Source organism: Megalops cyprinoides, chromosome 12, assembly GCF_013368585.1.
Source record: "Megalops cyprinoides isolate fMegCyp1 chromosome 12, fMegCyp1.pri, whole genome shotgun sequence".
Lineage (NCBI taxonomy): Eukaryota > Metazoa > Chordata > Actinopteri > Elopiformes > Megalopidae > Megalops > Megalops cyprinoides.
The window spans coordinates 1,235,739-1,259,106 of NC_050594.1; the positions used below are offsets into that span (position 1 = coordinate 1,235,739).

Genomic DNA, 23,368 nt, shown 5'->3' on the forward strand with positions numbered 1-23,368 from the left:
CAAAGCTGTACTGAGGGAGTTGAGAGTAAAGATAATTTACCACAGGCCTGCAGCTCTCAGATAGCACTGCTGTCCTGCTCCTTATCTCAGTGGGGGGAAAACACCAGGCGGACATTTGGACTGAGCTCAAGACAAACGTCCCGACCAGCACATAAAGTCCGAGGCTGACTGTGAAAAGCTCCTCTTCTAAGAGGCATTCTTCAGTCCCGGTCCTCATCTTATTGCTACAGCAAACCGACCCAGAAAGGTTTCTCATCTGACACCGAGCGAGGCCACACGTTTAAAACACAAGGTACACAACAGATAGTCAGTGCTGGGCTACACTGGGGGTACACAAGGCATCTGGATCCTGCAAAATCCAAAAACCAGAATGAATCAAAAGCCTTCCACAGTATGAGCTCAGTTAGGGTGGAGAAGGAGGACGAAAAGCCCTTGGGCTAATACAAAATGCAAAACGTGGAAATGGGGAAAAAAAAGAAGTGTGATGTCAAATCTGAGCGAATCACAAGGCTGTAGAAAGACCCTCCCTCTTCAGGGGCAGACTGTGCTAACAGCGAGACTGCAGGTGGGTGGCCTGACAGCTCAGATTCAGCTCCCTGTCTCATTTCCAGTTTAAAGTGCTGCTCTTTTAATGACAACTCAAGTGACTGCCAAACCACAGACTAACACTAAGTGGCATGTTCATTCAAGAACACAGAGAAACAGGGCTTCAAAGAAAAGAGAAATTCAGGCCTCAGAGTCATTAACTGAAGGCTTCCGTGTGACTGGCTGTCATACACAATGTCTTTGCATTTCCTTAAAAATGCATGAATCTGCAGATATATAAGCTTCATTATTGCAATCGTAAATAACTGAACACAAGGTCCAATCCTGGTCATCACTGTTTTGCCAGAGGAAGATTTCTGATTGTATTTTTATGGCATTCAAGTATTTAAAAGCTTTGTCCATCAGATTTGTATTAAACCTGTTTAACTTCAGGGTGAGCCATATTACACCATATCCATTTTAGATAATGTACATTACTAATGTATAATATACTACCATTATTTTGATGTCTTAGCTGCTTTCATATATTTCATATGACACTCTACCGACAGATATTTGCTGGAGAAAAGCTATGAATACGAAAGGGGGGGGGGGGTATCCTGAGGAAATACGAAAAATACCCTCTCACTGGCAATCCGCCTGTAAACAGCAGAGCCCTCAGAACGGACAGAACCTCCCTTTCAGCTGCAGCTGCACCCACATGCTGGGTGCTAAACGCACTCTCTACCCCCTGCTCATATAGAGGGTGTTTGGAATATACATGGATAATATCCCCCCCCACTCCCACCCCCTACCAAAGTCTTCCCCAAGCCCTCACTTTGCGTCCTGTTCAGACCTTCATATGTAACCCCCGCCACTGGCCGCAGACTCAGTGCCTGGACCGGAAGCTGCTTGTGTTGAGTTTACAGACGGACGAGGAAAGTTTGTTGAGGAGATTATGCAGTATCACGACATGTTACAAATCATGATCATGGGATGGCTTCAAAAAAAAGGAAAAAAAAAAAAGTAAGGCAGTGTTCTGCTACGAGTCTACATACTTCACATGGCATTTGAGAGAGTTAAAAGGCATGGGATTTTAAGCTTAATACTCCCCGCCCTCCTGGACATAAACAGGATAAGATACCCTTCCACAGCACATCCGAATGCCCACCCCCTTCCTGAACAGGACAGAGAGGGGGGTCAAACCTGCCCCCTAGAGGACCTACTCACGGGACCCGCCCTCACCCCCCACACACACACCCAGTGCCCTGCCCTGGCTTATCTAGTGTAGTAGACTCTGTAGTAGACGTTTTTGGACCTCCAGAGGGAGTACGAGTTGTCGAATTTGAGCAGGTAGACGCCCTGGCCGGGGTACTGGTGGCTCCCAGCATACACCTCCTCGTGGCAATCTCGTCGGTACACCGGCACGATCTCATCCACTTGGGGCTTGCTGCTGTTCTTTTTGGCCTTTTCCTCCTCGCTCTGGGCCTCTGCAAAGACAGCGACAACAGAAGAGTAACAAAATTCAACCCATTCTGATCTCTCCCAGCCAAACAGTCTCACCTACACCTCACGCAGTGGGGCTCCATTCTGATCTCTCTCAGCCAAACACTCTCACCTGCACCTCACGCAGGGGGACTAACCATGCTCAAAACTGGCACAATACTCTGCAGGTTCATCTTGTTACTCATACTCAGCTTGTTATCGGAGTATCCGCCATTATCTTATTCAAACCTTGTGATCTTACACGTCCGTTGTGTTTGCCTAGTCAGCACCTGTCAATAATTTACCAGCTGTGTGTCAGTTGTGTCAAACACAATTTCTTGTCCATTCAGTGCTCTGTAGGATACCTTGGTCTTGTTTGGCACAGCCCAAACCCTGTTTGAACCAGCAACATCCAGGTCACAAGCCCATAAAACTCAGGAGTAGCTCAGCCCCACTCCTGGGACAGGTAGGCAGGAACCCCCCCGGGGAAATTGCTCCGAGCTCTCCTCAGGAAGTGTCTGCACTCTCTCAGCTGCGAGACTGCAGCTGCATTTCCCCATGACATTCACAGCACAGAGGTACAGGACGGCTGCAACGCAGCCCTGGGCTTCACCGCCGCAGGGTGATAAAGTGACTTTTAAAAGCTGAGTCTCTGAGAGAAACTGCTTATACAGGCTGGGCTGCCTGCCACACTCAGAGTTATGGGACACATGACATTGGAACTGAACTTGGATAGATTATATCTCTTAAAGCCTCACGAGATCAGTATTTTTAATATGACAGAGACATACTTCAGGATAAGTCAGGAAAGGCAGCACAGCTGTGTCCACACGGACTCGGTTCTGGTACTCAGACAGGAGTGCAGGGGTTGCTCTTGCTCTCACCCTCGTCCTCGTCCTCGTCGCTGGACTCGCTGACGTGCACGCTGACGGCTGTGTTGGGCGAGTCGGTCCACTCAAAGAAGACGCCGAAGCCAATGTCGTAGTGGTCGGTGGCGAACTCCCAGAAGAGGTAGGAGCCCTCCTCGTGCGTGGGCACGCGCACCGTCACCACCTCGCCCCGCCCCACCGTGATCACCGAGTCTGTGTCCTGCCGAATCTTCTCCTTAAAGTCCTTGATCTGCGGCCGCGTCCACATGGAGGGGGCGGTGATGACCGGTGCCATGGGCGGAGCTACGCGAGAGAGAGCCAATCAACTGCGAATACAGACACCAACGCTGCCTGACTAGCCAACAGGGACAGGAACCAATCACTGAGGTCTAGGGTTCCCACTTAAATCAGATTTTTATGTACCATGACTTCTCAGTGATGTTTTAAGGATAATTAAGATTTTAAATAATTATTTTATTGCTACACTTGTCAAATGTCCTGTGAAATTGAGCTGCTTTGAGGGAAATTTGAGGGAATTGTGGGGGACACACGCTACTTTCGAAATACCTTGTGCCGGGAAGGCGCATAATAGCAAATGCCAGTCACTAATGACTTTCAGGTAGGGGGCAAATTGCTCTGCACACTGAAATTCTGAGATTTAACAGTAAATTACATCAAGTTGGTGAATTAACAAGAAAGCAGTCCAACCGCTTGTCACTTTTCTTCCCAAAATGGCTGCATCTAAGCACAGTGCACTCAGACAGTTCTGGCATGGGAGACCTGGGGGAGCCAGGCTGTTACCAGAAATGGGGGGCTCTGAGGGGGGCAGGTGTGTTTTGAGGAGGCTTTCTGGGTCGGAGCAAGACCACGGTCACGTGATGCAGGTCACGAGGGTGCAGAGCAGTGATGAGGTCACTGGCAGGCTCGGCCTCCCTCAGTGCTGTTCCCTCAGCCTGTTGGGGTGTTTATTCCACATCCTGCTCCCATTATCTGCTCTCTAACAGCGGCCACCGAGCTTCTGCTAAAGCTGCCTGACTACACAACCCCTCCCCCAGGCTGGCACTGTGGATGCACACTGAGTTTGCAGCTGACCCTGCTAATTAAACAGAGGTCAGGTACGTTCAGGTGGTTAATCAGAGGTCAGGTACGTTCAGGTGGTTCTGTGTTCAGAGCACAGGTGCATGCAGTGATACTGACGAGAGTAGTCCAGCGCTCTCAGCCCGTTCTCCGTCAGCTCCTCGGCCAGCTCCATCTCCGGCTCTCTCTCCAGACTCTCTGCGCTGGCGTTGGCCTGTCCGTTCGGCGTGGCGCTGTCACCCCCAGGGGACGGTGGCTTGCTCAACCCCGCCTCCGCTGCGGACAACACGATGGCCGCCTCCTGCTGCTTCTGCAAGGCCGCCTGTGGAGACGGGAGTCAGTAATCTGAGTGCTGGGACACTGCAGCCGAGCTCTTCAAATGCAACCTCCTCTTCAACTGCAAGTCTGCAGGCAAAATCATTATGCTAGCAAGCTACGCACAAATACTACAACTATATGTACACTCCCAAAAGATGCTAGTGTAACACTGGCAAGGGAAGACAGGTACAATATGATTTTACCTAGCAAAAACTATCCAGCAACATAAACAAGCAGCAATCAAAAAAAGACATAAGAGGAGTCTTTGTCCTAACAGCCTGATCGCAGATATATTTAGCCTGGTTTTACCCAGCTGGTGTCAGAGCTGCTCACCTGCTGCTGGGCCAGCTGTACCTGGTACAGCTGCTGCATGTACTGCTGGTAGTGCTGCTCCTGCAGCTGCCGGATCAGAACCTGCTGCTGCTCCGGGCTCCCCGGGTACTGCTGAGCCGCGTACTGCTGGAACTGCACCGCTGTCTGCGCGTTCAGAGCTGCCATGATCTGCTGCCTGTGGACCGGAGGCCCAGGGAGGGTCAGTCCATCTCCTACAGCCTCCTCAATGCAATGCACTGACTCCACCGGCCACACAGTATGTAATGCAATGTACTACAGAGCCACACTAATTCAGCTTGAAGTTTTAATAAAGAAGGATGTGGCTTCTTAGCACCTTCACAAGTTCTTGCTTATTTTAGGTCTTGTACATGCACGCCATCAGCAGTGTACTCTCTCCCAAAAAAAAAAGAGCTGTACAAGTTTAAATCTGACATTCAAAGCCAGCTGAGGCGTGTGTGAACACAACCTTACACTAAGAATAGTGGTAGACACTGGCAACATCTGTCCTGGAGTGTCAGAATCATTTTTGATGCCAGAGAGTAACGGGAATGGCCAGAGAGTAACGGTAATGCCCAGAGATTAACAGTAATGCTCAGAGAGTAACAGTAATGCTCAGAGAGTAACGATAATGCCCAGAGAGTAACGATAATGCCCAGAGATTAACGGTAATGCTCAGAGAGTAACGGTAATGCTCAGAGAGTAACGGTAATGCCCAGAGAGTAACGGTAATGCCCAGAGATTAACAGTAATGCCCAGAGAGTAAAGGTAATGCCCAGAAAGTAACGGTAATGCTCAGAGAGTAACGGTAATGCTCAGAGAGTAACGGTAATGCCCAGAGGCGATGCTCAGGCCGGGCTGATGAATGACTCACTTCTGCTGCTCCACTCGAAACCTCTCCTCCTCCACCCTCCTCCTCTCCTCCTCCTCCCTGCGCCTCCTTTCCTCCTCTCTCCTGCGTCGCTGCTCCTCCTCCTGCCGCTGCCGCTCCTTCTCTTCCTCCTCCAGACGCCTCCTCTCCTCCTCCTCTCTCCTGCTCTCAGAGGGGCGGGGCATGACAGGGAGGGGGAGAGAGGGAAGGGTTAGGGGGTGAGAAGGCCAGACATGAGGAGACACAAGCACTGCACACAACTAACAGCAACGTGACCTTACTAACCACAGAACACAACACTGAACAAGACTGAAAATAAGCAACTATTAACACTGAGCATTTATGTCAGTCTCAGCATGAGAGAGCCAATGCCCACACATACCTTCTCCTTTCCTGCTCTTCCTTCTCTATTCTGTGTGACGTGACGTATGGTGCAAATAAATTACAGCATTTATTCAGCAGCTTCACAAACTCCACCATGGCGTCCTCCTTCCCCATGCTGCCCAGCGAGGCCCACTCTTTCCTGCAGGAAGGACCAGCAGAGGCATGACTGTACACGCACACAGCCGGTAACTGCATGAAGCACACATCCAACAGCAGCAAAATGCATTTCCGTTCGCCTTCCCGACACCGTCTCACATCTTACACCTGAGCACTTGATAATGGTGGTCATTGCAACTGGCACAGTGTGAAGACACTGTAAGTGACATAATTGCCTTTCTACAACTTACAGTTTCTGATTCCATACAGTTGTGGCTCCCTAACTGGCTGAAAGATAACTGCCTCAACAAAAACACCGTGTCAAAGAAGACTTTTAAACCTCCAGATGGAGGAGACAGAATGACAGGCTGCCTGGCTCTTCCACGGCCACAGAGGTGCCTTTGGTGTCGTTCACTTCCGCTGTTACCTTCTGTCATTCCCCAGGACGTCGAAGAATCCCACTTCCGGGCAGACCTCTGGGTTGTAGGGCCCCAGCAACACCTGCTTGTGGAGCGCCACGAGGCGGAGCTTCTCCTCATACGTCGGATGGAAGGCTTTCCCGTCTTTGTCTTTAGGGAAACAAAACAGGACAGAATGTAGCTCTCACTTAGCCCAGAACAAGGGTGGCCTGCTATTCACGCAGTTTCACTTTCACTTTTGAACAAAGTGTTCAACTTCTGGCTGGTGTCAGATTGAGATGCATTTATGTTGTTTAATGAAAAACAGCAGCCTGAGAAGACATATGACAGTCTGCTGAGACTCTAACCAGCACTGAGTATTTCCCTCTTGAAAGTGCACATATTGTAATTACATTATGGACCGCATTTATTTCTCCACTCCCTGTGCCTGCATGTTGTGTAAATCACACACATAAAGCACTTTTCTCATGGATAACCTAACTGGGCAAAAGCTAACCACATCATCACTTATGCTACTAAACCTACGGAGTAACACTGAAAAACAAGCATTATGTTGCACTTGCAACAACTGCAACAACAAACTTTAAGATTCCAGAGAACCAGTACTGAGAACTAGAAGATGCATATTAAAACCAGTCTGCACCCTGTGAAACTACTTTTCCGATTTTTTAGAATAAATGACATCTTAAAAAAGCTTATGGTTGCCATTTTCTCATCTATAGCTTTTCTATAAAATGAATTTACATCACACTCGCAGAAAAAAATCCTGTAAAAAAAACTTGTACACAAGTCTATAAAAAAGCAAAGCTACTATTTCAAAAGGGATGGCCAGAGGCTACAATGTGGAACACAGTAATTATAACTCATTCGGTACGCCTTGTATTCCTCCGACGCCCCTGGGATGGCTGGCAGAATAGACACAGGGGGGCTGTTCTTTTCAGGGCTGCTTAGCTGCTCAGTGCTGAAGTTAACTGGTGAATTAGCAACCGACAGGGTGACAACGGACTTCCACTCATTTCCTGATCTGTGGTACTTCAGGCCCCCGAGAATTCTCTGGCTGCACATACCGGCAAAACTATGAAAATGGCCAATGGTCAGATCCACACAATCCAAAGAAGACATCTAAAATTTGATCAAAGTATCCATTTAATGAGGTGTAATTTGTTTTAGCGGTCACTTCTTATTTCATCATTCTTTTATCTTGGTGCAGTTTCATCAAAGTGTGTGGTAGTCTTGGCCATGCTACTAAACTTACTTCACTTCACTAAATATTCAGCTGTATAAATCAATATGTAAAAAATAATGTACATCAAATAAATAATAAAAAAAAAACTAAGAAAAGAGGACCTATTCTCACCTGAAACATATCATTATTCTGCAACTGGTTATAAATTATTTTCCTACATGTGGAATTTAAACATATATCACACTGAGAGAGGCTTGGATTTGATTTATGTGTCTCTAAATGACATTTTTCTCACATGCAATACAGCCCGTAACACACTTTTCTTCAGAGCACAGGCAGTTTTACTCCCTGCCTGAACGGTCGGCGCTCTGGCCCTGACCCTGGCCTCACTGTAGAGCAGGAAGCAGCCCCAAGGCCTGCAGCCAGAAGCACAGCTCACTCTGCAGCAACTCCAGGCTGCCAGAGCAACATCCAAAGCAGAGCCAGGACACCCGAGCGAGGTGCTGCAGGGGGCGGCTGGCCTCCGACACACGCACACGCACACTATCTGGGAAAACCTTGCTTATTAGTCCTATAATATATCCATACTCAAATAATTACCCTAAAGCTGCGTGCCTGCCTGCCAATGTGATAAAGGAAAACACAATCAACATTCTCCATCTCTGCTTCCCCTGTAGGTGATGGCTGGCTTTAAAGACACACCTGACCACTGCCAGGCCAGTCCGACTGGCTTTAAAGACACACCTGACCACTGCCAGGCCAGTCCGACTGGCTTTAAAGACACACCTGACCACCGCCAGGCCAGTCTGCAAGCTATCTGCATCTTTCACATTTTAACCACAATGAGTCACTGTTCCTTTTTGTACATCTGTGTCCACAATAAAAGGAATCAATATTCATTATCCTTATTGACACAATTCTCCAATATTTCCCTTTGAGCAGGTGAAAACAGACTTAATGATCTGGAAAAAACTCAATAAGGCTTCATGTGCAAATGTGAAGCAGTTTAAATGTACTCATCTGGAAACAGGGCGATGGCACAGCCCAGGTAGCCTGCAGGTGACAGCCTACATCCGATGGACGATAAGTCACAGCTACTGAATTTTAATGGCTGAACTACACCTGTGTGTAGCCTTCTCTTAAATATGTGCATTACACTACCTCTGCAGTCATGAAGCTAATAGAGTCTGTAATTATGGCCCGAGAGCCAGCAGTCTTAACGCGCAGTGAGTTTGGTAGATCTGCTGCTCCTTTTCAGCAGGGTCAGGTAAGGTGACCGGGAAAGATAAAGCCGCGATTCATACGGGCGCCCGCGGCTGCGCAGTCCCCGGATGACTCTGCCAGCTTTTGGATGAGGCGGACGGGGTGCCCCCTCTTTGGCTCCGCAGCGCCCTCTGTGTGTGAAGGAGAGAACTGCACAAATAACAACACGCGGGCGCAGCTGTCAAAACCAACGCTTTACAGCGGACTGATTCGCACAGCAGGAGACTAGGGAAGAAACGTTTCATTTCACTGACAACCGTTTTCACAACAGAAACTCAGCATAAAGTGTGTTTTTTTTATCCTGACTTCATTCAAAAGCAGCCCGGTATCGAGACGTGCGTCTCAATGTCACTGGACGTCTTAGAGCGCATCTTAGCTGGTCACAAACTCCGAAAGACTCCGCCCAAAAGCCACAAATTAAGACACAAATTAAGTATCCTGACTTCTTGCTATTCAACAAGGAAATGTGCCTCTAAGATCATCTAATACGGTGAAATCTTCATAGTAAGATGGTAAATGACGTCCACGCCCATCCACACACAAACACGTTCTACAAATGCATGTAGCTTGGTAGCTACTGTAATCAGTTGCAATTCTACCGCAAGTAACTTTTTTAAAAAAAATTCAATAACGTTTCAAAGGTCTACTCCAACTCCGTAACCGCCGTGTTTAAAGTTCTGATTTGAAGTTCAAATACACTCCAAGCATTAATCAAATAAAATAACATGGTTAAATACATTGCTGGCAGCTGCTCCTGGAGTGTGCCCCGTGGCACAACCCGTGGATCAAGTTCCACCCACCCACCAACCGATGTGTACATATTTCTAAAAGTCTACGTCGCTCATTACTCGTTTCTCCAGCTAATTAGATAATGCAAACGACCAGAAGTGATGACCTGTTTTAATCAGACAGTCGGGTAAAAGTAGATAAATAAAATAACACAGGTTACTGCTCTCACTGTCTCCCAAAATGCAGACAAATACATAACGACCGGCTGGCTAGCTACATTTTGCATCTTATCAATCCAGGGGTTCAAGTTAAAAACTCCAGTTAAATAAAGCTAATGTCAACTGGCCAGTTAGAGCAGACGATTCCCAAACAAGCGACAACCCCAAAATACAGGTAGCTGGCAGGTCAAGTCGTTATTGCAGGGAAGGCAGCGAGTTGCCCACTTCAAGTACCGACGAGTTCGGTGCACAACACAAGCTATTGCACAAACATGTTAGAAGCCAGCAAGACAGCTGGAGAATAATTTTAAACGTCCAGTGAGCAGTGTTCTAATACCTTTAAAGAATTTCAGTGCAAGGCCATACAGTTCCTCCATAGAAAAGCCCCATTTCCTTTCCATGGTTTTGGCAGGGTCGCCGTCCTCCCCATCCTTCCCCTCGGACAGGTTCTGCTCGGGCTGCCGGGGATCCGGGCTCTCCGCATGCTCCTGCTCACCCTCCGGATCGGGGCTCAGCGTCAGGCCGTCGATGGAGACTTCGAGCCGACTGGAGCTGCCGCCGCTGGGGTCCGGGCACTGAACCTCCATCGCCATCATGCGGAATACCAGCCGGAGCGGCCACGTACCTACTTCCGCTTACTTCCAACCGGAACATCCGGCAGCAGCAGCGCCAGCGGGCCATAGAAACACAGCGCATAGATCAGGCCATGCCTGCTATTTAATGAGAAACGCGCACCTGCTGGGAACTGCTGAACAGGAATATGAATGAAGTTGCTCTGGTCAGGAACGAGTCACGAAACAGAGAAAATGCAAATGAAAAAGGCACCTATCCAAGCGGTAGGGAGTTTTTGGTATTTTTCTAGACTCAGGCTGGTATAGTGCCATTACTGCCACATATCCAATGGGCTGCTCATGAGAGAAATGTGCCTGGCACACAGATAGAAAATGGAATTGTGTGTAATCAACATAAGATTACTGCATTAAATCCCCGGTGTACACGATGCACTCTTGAGAAAGTTACTGAAGATTTCACACACGCATTCAGATCCGTTCTAGTTGCGGGAATACAGCGTGAGAGACGGAACCTGCGGGACTCAGCCTTGATCAGAAGCGCCGAGTGCGGTGAAGGCATGGCAACATGGCAATGTCATGCCATTCCACGCTACTAATCTTCCTTCCAGATCATTTTTATAAAGTTATTTCCTTCATTAATTTAAACTTCAACTCTGATAGTTTGCGGTTTGTGTGTCATTAAGAACGCAATTAAAGGTTTCTCCAACTCTGCTAAATTTGAAATCAGTTCAGATAGTGCCGTGTCCTGAGGGTGGTATGTGTCCCGCATAACGTTTCCAAACTGACGTTAAAGATTGTTTTGCTGTCTTCACGCAAAATTAAAATTACACAAAGATGTGTATATTTCATTCAACATGTTTAGTTACTGAATTTCAATATACTCTTACAAATTTCTCATAAATCAGTCTGGTCAGGCAGGTATGCCTTTTCCATCATTAGCTGCCTTTTAAAGCATGTCTGGCCAGCTATCCTGACTAGCTACAACAGAATGAGGGGAAACAATGGTTTAAAGACTCTTTAATACTTAAAATATAGTAGCAAAAAATTACAATTACACATTTAAGAAGACTAGGCTTCAAAGCTTGCATAACTGCCAGGTTAAATGACCATTTACAGTCATTAATTACTTGCATTCTTCCTTCAGGTTAGGAAATTACTAGTGATGTTTATATATAAAGGAACTTCAAATGATCTGCCAGTAATATGGGGTGTACTTACAGCCTTTATGTATGTGGAAATGAGAACCCAGCTGGCGGCAAAACTCCAAACATATTCAGCCAAACAAAACTTCAACTCTATTTTATAAAAATACATTAAGTCATAACCATGTACAAACAAAATAAAAATATTTTATCAATATACTTACATAAAAATATCACCTCAAACAGTTTCTTGAAATTCTTAAAACCACTGAAAATTGCATTTAAATTTAAATGTAAATACAACAATCCATAAAAAAAAAATTCTTTACAAAGGGTTCCACTGGGAGAGGTCTTTCAATCCCATACAACAAAATGCCATTGACAAGAAGCTTAAAATGACCAGGACCAAAACCGGTATGAAAGACAAAATTTAACATTAGACCACGCATCAATAAAGCTACATATCAATGTCCTCTGAATATCAGCCCTCTCTCTTCTTAGAGTTGCATTGTCCTACGGAAATATCTGAACAGATATGCATGGTAACAGAAACAGCACATTACCCAACACAGTGTAAAGGTTGTTTGTTACTGGTATAAGAAAATTACATTGACCCATTTCAGTTAGAAAGCAGAAGGCCAATGACCAAGGAATTGCATTATACTGACCTGTGATCCACCCAGACTGTCTTTCAGAAGATTTGCATAGTAATGATGCTAATTTTGCAAGGGCAAAAGACCTTGGTTTGGAAAAAAAGACAGCTAATGTTAACTACCTTAAACAGTTTGCTGTCTTACATGCACCCTAAAAAAAAAAAAATCTGATACGACTCAATTAGACATAAAATGATCGCAGTACAGCTACATTGCTCAAAAGCTACATGAAGTTAAATGTTTCATAGCAACAGCCAAATATGGTCAGATGGCTAGCTAAATGCTTTAGCAAAAACAGCATTAATGTAGCGGACAGCATCATCAGGGGAAGCTCATCTGGGAAACGCAGCCAAATGAAGCCATGTGCAGCCATTTACTGCCTTGTCAGACAGGTGGGTGTGCCCTGCCAATCACTGCCAAAGCAGACCCACATTATACCAAACTATCCTGAAGGGAAAACAAAACACAATCCTAATCCCAGCTGGAACTGCTACTGTCCAACAGCCAGTCCCAATGAAAGAACTCTCTAAACTGCACATGAAATATCATTCTGGTAGTGCATAGGTAGTTTAAAAAAAAAAAAAAAAATTGTCAACCTTAGGAAAGAGATTAAAACAGTGCAACTTTACCCAGTTAAATTCCACTTGGGAGGAAGTAGCCAAATTACACATGTATCTGTGTTTTTTGTAGTGTGCAGGACAGCTGATTTTTCTGCAGATTACTGAACACGAAATGGTAGTTATGGCAGTCCTTTAGCAAGAACAGCCAGTTAATTATAACCGTTACCATCTGGCGGGGGGAGGGGGGGGGTGAGCTGAATTGGGAACAAAGTTGGATTCAGCCACATAAACAAGATAAAATGAGGCCAAATGTTTAAGTTGACAACAGGTCATTTAAACAGAGTAGTAACCAAAAAAAAGAGTATTCAACTGGACGTGCCATTTACAAATCTCAGGCTTTAAAAGGGAGTCAAAGGGACACGTATGACAGACTTCTCTCCCAACGGTTCAGCTGATGTCCATGGAAAAATATTTACATAACGCTGTACAAAATATATACAGTGAGATTGTTAAAAATAATTTCTACTGTACAGTTACACACCAGAGGTTTAGAAAGCTCAGACGCTGTTGGTGTTGTTGGCAGTGAAGGCGTGCAGATTCCCCATCTGACTCAGGCCGCTCTGAATGTGCGCCACGTGGATCTCCACATTGTTCTGAAAGAAACTTCACAGGTGGAAATGTTAAGGGAAAAGTTACCAACGCTGTCAGGAACAGGGTTGCAAAGGCAGGGTCATGCTGCTGGATATTACAGCAAATTTTGAAATTTTCCATGGAAATTTTGCGGATGTGTGTAAGCAGATGGGAAGCCATTCTTACCTGGTGTTAGAACTGTCTACCGAGTTCCTGATGTCATTTAGAGAGTCTGTCAATGATTTAAATTCAAATGAATTCAAGTCACCTCCTTCTGCCAAACACTAGAGGGGAAAAAACAAACAGGTAAATATATCAAGCAGTATGAGCAGCAGCACTGACTTCCCATTTGATGCATCTTTTGTCAATACAGGGAAAAAGGCTGTATCAAGATATTTCCACAATTTTAGAAACAAAGAAATTACAAAATCTCCAAATTAATTAACATAAATACAGTGCTCCCAGAAATGAATTCAATCCATGTTGTGATTTGGAGTTGCATGGATAAAAGTCATTTAATGAGGTCAAAACATTAGCATCTTTTAAGCTCATCTTGATGGGGAGGCAGATGTTCCTGAGATCTTCTCTTATGGTAAATTAAGAAATGATATTGAAATTAAGAATGATAATACAGGCGAGGATGATGTGAGGATGATGTGAGCGGATGTGATGATTATGTGAGTGGATGTGATTGGATGGATGTGATGATTATGTGAGTGGATGTGATTGGATGGATGTGATGATGATGATGTGAGTGGATGTGACTGGACGGATGTGATGATGATGTGAGTGGATGTGATTGGACGGATGTGGTGATGATGGGAGTGGAAGGATGTGGTGATGATGGGAGTGGAAGGATGTGGTGATGATGGGAGTGGATGTGACTGGACGGATGTGGTGATGATGGGAGTGGATGTGACTGGACGGATGTGGTGATGATGTGAGTGGATGGGAGTGGAAGGATGTGGTGATGATGGGAGTGGAAGGATGTGGTGATGATGTGAGTGGATGTGATTGGACGGATGTGGTGATGATGGGAGTGGAAGGATGTGGTGATGATGGGAGTGGAAGGATGTGGTGATGATGGGAGTGGATGTGACTGGACGGATGTGGTGATGATGGGAGTGGATGGGAGTGGAAGGATGTGGTGATGATGGGAGTGGATGTGATTGGACGGATGTGGTGATGATGGGAGTGGATGTGATTGGAAGGATGTGGTGATGATGGGAGTGGAAGGATGTGGTGATGATGGGAGTGGAAGGATGTGGTGATGATGGGAGTGGAAGGATGTGGTGATGATGGGAGTGGAAGGATGTGGTGATGATGGGAGTGGAAGGATGTGGTGATGATGGGAGTGGATGTGACTGGACGGATGTGATGATGATGTGAGTGGATGGGAGTGGAAGGATGTGGTGATGATGGGAGTGGAAGGATGTGGTGATGATGTGAGTGGATGTGATTGGAAGGATGTGGTGATGATGGGAGTGGAAGGATGTGGTGATGATGTGAGTGGATGTGATTGGAAGGATGTGGTGATGATGGGAGTGGAAGGATGTGGTGATGATGGGAGTGGAAGGATGTGGTGATGATGTGAGTGGATGTGATTGGAAGGATGTGGTGATGATGGGAGTGGAAGGATGTGGTGATGATGGGAGTGGAAGGATGTGGTGATGATGGGAGTGGATGTGAGCGCTGTAGCCGAGCGCAGCGCGCGCTTGCCTTGATCTGCAGCAGCAGGGTGGTGAGGCTGGAGATGAGCTCGGTCAGGCTGGCGTTGCGGACACAGTGCTGGCCACTGGGGAGGGTGTTGGCCTGTCTGACCAGTTGCTGGGCCTCCTCCTCGCAGCGTCTGCGCAGGTCAGCGGGCTGCTCGGCCTGGTGCAGGCCCTGCTCCGGAGCCAGCTACCAAAGCACAGTGCCGCACGTTAGTGTATCACTCATTACCACTCTGCCAATCACAGGCAAGCGCTTACAGGTCAACTTCCTATCACTCATTACCACTCTGCCAATCACAGGCAAGCGCTTACAGGTCAACTTCCTCCCCTCTGCTGCTGAAAAATAATGCCCAGATAAAAGAAAGGGGAAGACTGGAAAAAAGGGGTAGCTTTTTAAACATTTCTGCTGGCACAGGACTAATAGTTTCCCCAATCTTCATACTGTTGTGGGAAAACGGGACTCCTGGTCTGGAGTCTGGCTCCTTACCTTACAGCAGTACTGCTGAACCTCATGCAGGACTTTGTTAAGGTCTTTGTTCAGCTGCTCCAGGTCCAACACCACGGTGGCATACTTCTTCTGAAACTCAAACCCTATTGGTATCGAGTAGGATTTCTGTCAAAGAAACACAGTGTTCTTGTATTTTTTTGCAGCTGAAAGCAAACACTGCAACAGAATGAGTACGTTGACATGTGTTGCCGGTTCAGACACACTTCAAAAAGAAAACAGAGGCAAACATACCAGTTTTTCAGCTTCTGTGTTCATGTCCTTCAGCTGCTTAATATGCTCCTTCTTAATCATGAGGATTTTTGATAATCTTGTCTGAAACACAGAAACCCCACATGTTGATTCTACAGTTCTATGAAGTGGAAAGATATAAAATATCTTTGGACAAATATCTAAAAGATCATTATTTTTTTGAGTCAGAAAATAGCTTACAACTTGCACCAGGAACTGCACGGGGAAGCCGCCCAGGGTGTCTCCTTCCGTGCCTGACAGCTTGCTATTCCAGGGAGATTGACCCAGCAATGCGTCTTCATCCTGGAGGAAAAAGACTCACCTTTATCATTGTACCCCAACCCCAGCCTTCATATCATTGTACCCCAACCCCAACCGTCAACCAGTTCTCATATTAATATCAGGCACAGATACAGCTACATTTAATTTGTGCCTCACCACTATTGAACAATATTGTAATGAGGTAAGATTTACTCAGGGGTTTTAAAATTTTCAGTTCCATACAAAATTTTAATAAATGAAGTGTAAATTGGAGGTTGAAAAGGGATTGGTAACCAGTGTGAAAAGAGTACATGATGACTTCGTACTTTGATATTTAGCAATAAATGTTAATCATTTTCAACATGTACTTTCTGTTGTAGAGAATTCTGTTGAACATTCAAAAGATTTTTACAATCTTCACTCAAGCACTCTGAGGGCTTTTGTCTTGCATTAGACATGCTGGGTGCCATGGAAGTAAAATGTAAATGTAGGTTTTGTAAGGGGAGCATCCAGCAATCATTTTCAAGCATCAGGCCATCAGAATGAATATGTACAGTTTTCTGAACATTATAAGTGTGTTTGTAAGAATGCAAAACGAGTATAATCGCATAAAAGGGTAGTCTGTGGTTTTGTTGTTTACACCCTGCAGAAACAAGTATTGCTGGATCAGTTGCAATATCATTACAAAACTTATACAAAACTGTGAACTGTTGACAGACAGCATTCTCCCTGGTGTCAGACGTTTGTAACTGGTGTCTCTCTGTACCGTCACACGCGTCTGTGCTGAGGTGGAGAACGGCGCTCGGGGTGGGGTGTATGCCTGGAACCGGGACGGCCGCTGTTTCTGAGCGAACGCCGAGATTGGCATCGTTTCATGAGGTTCGTTGCTCTACGGAAATAAACAAATTTCAGTTTAAACAAACACATAAATTAGCAACTCTGCTACCTTACATTCACCTCAGATTCAGTTTTACAATATGACTATAATTTGTGTAAATTCAGACATATACTAAAACAAGATCAAGAACAACACATCCCCGGATGTGTTCAGTGTCCTGCGGACTTACGAGGACTTCATAGTCGGGAACGGTGTGGGTTCCCAGGCCGTTTCGGTCAAATGTCACTCGATAGGTCGCCGCACTGGTGTCCACAGCGTCAATCTGTCCCGTAAACAGGCCATCGTGAATTCCCCTGAGGCGAGCTGAAACATAGAGAACGAGACAGGCACTTAATACCCCGAGTGCGGCGGTGTTAACTCTACACTGCATAAAACATAAGGTAGGACAGGTCAAATTAAACTCAGGAGGAAACAAAAATCTATTACAGAATAAATCTAGTCGCATCCACACTTTTTAATCTTAACCGGAATGTAACATTAACCACCAGTCTATGAAACATGAAACATGGCCCTACCAGCTAACTGTACTGGGAATGATTACTGATGAAGAACAAAACTAATTAACCAACACCATCCATTTCCCATCTCTACTGCTGGATCACAAGCTCGGAAAAGCACATCAGCACGTGGGATGCAACAGGATAAAATCACAACACTGGGAAAGTCATAATGGAGGGGAAAGCTTTAGCAGGCCATTAAAAATACTGAAACCAGCAGGAAGCAGTGAAGGTCACTCATCTTTCCACCCATGCTGTGATAAAGCCTGAGGCAGATCAGATCAGCGGAGCTGAAACTCTGGGATTTGAGCGGAGCCTGGTGGGGTGGGCAGAACGAGCGGCACTGTGGCCGTCCCGTGCACACACCCCCACCGGGGGCGGACCCTCGCCTCTCCCCCGTCAGAGCTCTCACCCGTCACTTTGGTTCCTATGACCAAGGGCAGCGGGATTTCCTCTGGCAGGTCCTTGCACTGCGACACGTCCACAAACGTCCTCTGCTGCAGCAGCCGGATCTTCTGCCTCTTCTGCTCCAGCGCCGACCGCTCCTCTGTGAAGAAGGCCGAGGAGCATCTGCAGGGAGCAGAGAGATTCACAGCGCAGTCATCCTCACGCGCGGGCAGCGCAGGCACCCTCAGGCGCGCGGAACACAGGCACCCTCACGCGTGCGGAGTGCAGGCATCCCCCCCACCCCGATGCCTTCCAGGAGGAAAACTCTGCACATAAAGCCATTTTACACAGAAAAACTCACAAGTCAGAGCAGACAAACCTGACGGTCTGATATTCATATTATTACATTCAGAAAGGAAACACTTGCATACCTGGCAAATTTAACTGCGTTGAGGAGATATTGAGTAAAATCACTGTTTATTCTTGCCTGGAAAACTCCTGCGTAATGCAGACGTGCTCCTTACATTAGGTGCGATTTAAATTTAGTACTGTGTACTAGCAGAACACAGCACAGCAGCAGTACAGCAGGACTACAGCAGGAGCAGAGCAGCATCACCGTACCGTCTCGGTTTTCCCATCAGCCTTCTGATGGTGGCCCATTCCACCCGGGTCAACTTCCTGGTTTTTAAGTTGGGGAATGAGTCTTTCAGACAAAGACAGAAGTCATTGTCTCCTTCAAATAACGGTCTGCGAACAACACAATAAAAGGTATTAATATAGCAGAAAACACTCAAACTAAAAAAATCTCAAATTGCTGATGTCCTTGGACCAGGCTGAAGTGACAATGGGCATTACCTGTCGATATTGGAGTAAAACCACTCATAGATGCACCACCTGTGTGCTTTGGGCAGCTTGAGGAGGTTTCGCAGTCTGAGCCCGATCTTTTGTGAAGCCTTTTTATCTGGTGCAGAGGCGTTTGCAAATTTCTGTGTGTGAAACACAGGCAGAAACAGTAAGCGAACAATGCACTTCTCTTTCAGAGATTCAGCTCTGAAACACAAACGCAAAGGATAAAAACATCAGGTCTCCATGACTCTGTGTGTCAGCCTTTCCCCTGGGCCCTGTAACTCCACTCTGCTCTGAATCTGGGTGTGCCAGCACATGAAGCAGTAATCTTTGCTGTAGCAGAATATGGTTTACTCTAATTTCACACATATAGTGCAGTCCTGAGGCTGTGTGGTGTAAGTGGGGGTTTGTAAGGTGACCATCCAGGCTCACCACCAGGTGGCACTGTTCACTTCGCTTGATCATCTGAGGCTAAATGACTTCTTGCAATGAGCAAGGCAGCCAGCTTATTTGGGCTGAGTTGAGCACAGGAAGCCCCACCTGAGGCACTGAGGTCACTCGCTGGCTTCTCCTGGGAGACCTGGAGCTGAACTGTCCATCATTCTCCTCACAGCACAAACGACTCCTTTTGGAGCTTCTGGTGGGCTAGAAACCATTACAGCAAGAGTCAGACTGACTGACCTCATAGGAGCTTGTAAAAAGTCATCTATGAATTATTGACAGTTATGAGTAATGGATTGACATTGCACTGACATTTGATCAGTAAGAATGAAACAACAGCAGTGACTTAGAGTCTTACTGTTTCCATAGATGAAAAGGTACTTCTTCCCCTGGGGTTTTGAGACTTTGGTAAACTGTTCTTCTCATTCCAGGTGCTTGACAAACCTCCCTCTGTGAAGCAAGTTATATTCCCAGTGACTACCCAACAAATTAAACAACCAGCTGCCAAAATGAAAAGTCAACATTTCATTATAAAATGTCTGAATAACAACAGATAACACACTGTCAAGATCTTTTCACACCAACATAATTACCCAATTACTGATTCCACGTCCTCATCACACCTATAAATCCACTAGTTCTGTTTCAAAAATCCCAAAAAACTGATTCACCTTATTTTATTTGTCTATTAGTCTGAACTTCACAAAAATCAATAATAACTAAAAATTAAAATTTGATAAGAATCTAAAAACAATCCACCTCACTCAACTGCTTTCATATCCTGGATAAATACTGAAATTTTAAATAAATAAAAAAATAAATTAAAACACTTTAAAAAATGACTCCAGTAGAAGTCCAAACATGGCATTAAACCCCTTATCTGCAGTATAACCCAAAAGGGGCTGAGCTGCTTTTAAGATATTTGACCACTGTACCGTGGTACATTAAAATGCATTACCTTTCAGACTCACGAGAGCTTTTGCTGAAGACCCTAAAACACACAAGGGATTTGATTTATAATAAATGCATGAATACTTCATCATACACATACACACAAACAAATCTCGCCAAGATGGTGAGAAGTGAGATAAGCTGAGGGAATGTACAGTGTGAATTTCAGAAACTGCACTGCTTCTTTATATTATGCTGACAAGCTCAGATGAGCAGCAGGAGTCAATTACTAAATGCACATAGTAGATTTATCGGAGAAGAGGAATTTGCACAACCCTGGCCATTACAGCAGGGGACAAACGGAACCGCACAATTTCATCATCATACTGTTTACTCACTTAATTATGTGGACAAGCATCTCTGTACTAGTAATGTGAGAATAACACTGGCCACTACAGTTTTGGGCTTTTGGAATCTGTTCAAAGGTCCTGGGTCACTTGAACAGACTGAGGTTAACTTGGGGTCAGGTCACAAAGGCCCCTGCTTCTTTTCCCACCGTCTCAGGATGTACATGGAGACAGGGCGGTGACAGGTGTAACAAGTGAACAGAACTGTAAAAAAAATCTGCTCTTATAAAACCAAAACATCTCAGTGCAAACTTAAACACTGTTACCAGAGAGACTGGAGAGGCCTGTGGAGTCTGGAGTTACGCAGGCAAAGTGTAACCCATACCATAACGGGCAAACACTATCAGTCTGGAGACACATTCAGTCGAGGTGAATATAAATCAAAAGTTTGGGAAATGGAACAATAGGATTTACACTTCAGTTTTGACCTGATACAGGCAGTTCCCTTTCCTCTGAATATACTTCAGATTTGAGGAGGGGTCACCAATAGATCTGACCATTGTGCCATCAGCCTGATGAAGGGTCAGTACTCTATTTCTGATATTGCAAATCAATACTGGAATGAATAAAATCACAATCAAACTGGATGTGGTGAACCTGTGCTCAGACTACAATGAATATTGTAGTCTGCATCTTCAGACAGAGCCAGCTAGCGTAATTTAAGCATATCAGTTGCAGGGTAGTTCTTTAAAGTGACAAATTGCAACAACCAAACCAGGGCTTCCGATGTTTGCTCCGTGAAACTAACACACAGGAAAGATGAAGTTCCTCAAGGAAGTTTAATACAAGGCATCTGATCAACCATGTGAACCCAGGCCATGCTGCATTATTTATTGTGAAGAAAAAGCTTGGTTACCCACACACAGAAAAAGCAAGTAAAAGCATCTCAAGAAATTTGATCAAGACAATCCATGAAAAATAGCACAGTGTTTTGATAAATTTTCCACTGAACTTTCCTGGGTTTCTGTCACACTACAATGAGTGTAACTTTCTCCATAAACAAGCACCTTGAATCAACCAGTCAGTATCAGCCCAAATGGCTGGGAACATGTCAGTGCACAAAATTTATCACCAAACCCCAAGTTTTAAACCCTGTAACTGCTCACATAAACAATGTACAATGTAATCAGGGGTTTTACTGAAATCTGACATCACTGTCACATAGGCTGAGGGACAGCTGGCTGACTAATACCCCGCACCAAACAGCAGAGAGCTGTGAAATAACGTAATCAAGCATGACAAAAACACTGGAGCAGGCAGTCAAGGGTTTTTTTTTAAGTCTGTGGTTAATACAATTACCTAACCATGTGGTTAATACAATTATTTCTGCCCACCACTGATAACGACAGTGCAAAGTATTCTGAATGTCAGCTCTGGCCGCACACTTTAATTGACCTCACTGACATTTCCCTGCAACCTGATCCCTTTGCACAGCATGGCTAGTAGCCGTAAATAGGTAATCATCGTAGGGAGCTAGCAAGTTTTCTAACTACATTTTCCAACTAGCCACCTCAAAAAACTTGATAGTTAAATAAATTTAAGGACAAAGGAAGTCAGCAAACCAGCCCACCCATACGCGTCCGCGCGTTAACATTAATATCGTGATAGCCAGCTAGCCACCGCAACCTAACAAGTATTAACATACAGATAAGTATGAACTACCTCGCAAGCTCGCTGTGCAGCTAGCCTGAGCGTTAGCGCAGACAGCCAGGCTAGCCAGCTTGTTTGAATAAAGTGCTGTCAAAGGGAAAACAAGCGAAGAGGATTAGCTAGCTAACTACCTGACGTGATACACATAGCCAACTAGTTAGCTCTAGTTATCTAGGGGGAAAACTGCTACAATCAGTTAGCTAGCTAGCCAGTTAGCTATCAACCGAGGGGTTGCGCCCACCACCTGAATACTCACCAGCTAGAAGTCACTTAAGTCGCAAATATCGCAATAGCGCTAGCTGGCTAACGTTAGCTTACTATGTTACCTGAATACTCACCGGCTAGAAGTTACTTTAGTAGTGAATATCGCAATTGCGCCAGCTGGCTAACGTCAGCATACTATTTTACCTTAATACTCCCCGGCTAGAAGTCACTTAAATGGCAACTATCGCAATACCGCTAATATCGCAACAGCGTTAGCTTGCTAATGTTAGCTGACTGTCCTACTAGAACTGCTGTCAGGCAAAGCCAGCTGGTTTACCAAGCAGCTGGTCATCTACGCGTCACATACACACCATTTGCCAACAGTCAATGTTTACTTCAGCACATTACAGAACATTGGGGTGGTTGTGATGTGTCGATAGTCAGGATAGTTGCTTCCCACTGTGTTTTGTGCGTTTAAAGCCCTTAAGAGTTTGGTCACTCACTCTCATCCAGCAGCTGCTCGAGCTCCGCCATCTTGAATGAGCCGCGCGCCGCTTTTTCAAAGGCTGCCGGTCGCAGTGCATTGTGGGACCGGAGTGCTGGAGAGGGCTGTTCGAAACGCGAGTTCTTTATTGCATTCCTACATGCCGGAGTGTTGGGTAGCATCAGCCAGGAGGGCAGCCGACACACAGCAGAGACAGGCTGCTGTTCACCATTTACATTTGGTTTCTTTCACAGAGATGGACTTTTCTGTCTCCTACGACTTACAGCTTGCTGGTCTAGCTGGTCCAGTGTGACCTCAACTGACACCTGTTGTGGAACTGCAATTGCCTTTAACCATGGAAACCTAACGTTGCTGTTTCTTTTAACATACACAAACTTGGATCCAAATTTGGCATTTAGCAGAGTACCAGCCCCACAGAGCACAGTATACCAGCATATGAATGTGCCAGTGAGAAAGACGGTACTGTTTTCACAGGGAGCTGTGAGCAGTTACACATGGAACACACTTCTCTCTTTACATTTTCATTGCATATCTTTCTGCACATGCCATATGCGGAATAGCTGAATAAAAACAGGAAATCAGGACAAATCAAGTGGGCCATTT

General features: G+C 45.6%; 1 protein-coding gene and 1 pseudogene across 1 annotated transcript; both read right to left on the minus strand.

Moving 5' to 3' along the window:
* Positions 1–1,333: 1,333 nt before the first annotated feature.
* On the minus strand, positions 1,334–10,383 carry zgc:162964 (uncharacterized protein LOC560569 homolog). The gene is made up of 8 exons (XM_036542919.1): positions 10,108–10,383; positions 6,383–6,524; positions 5,858–5,998; positions 5,479–5,637; positions 4,608–4,782; positions 4,077–4,278; positions 2,895–3,182; positions 1,334–2,015 (listed from the first exon to the last, which is right to left on the minus strand). Exons 1-8 carry the CDS (start codon positions 10,364–10,366, stop codon positions 1,804–1,806), a joined length of 1,578 nt encoding a protein of 525 aa, XP_036398812.1. The 5' UTR covers positions 10,367–10,383; the 3' UTR covers positions 1,334–1,803.
* A 2,871-nt stretch (positions 10,384–13,254) lies between these two features.
* LOC118787319 lies at positions 13,255–22,844 on the minus strand (annotated as a pseudogene).
* Between the last annotated feature and the right edge of the window lie 524 nt (positions 22,845–23,368).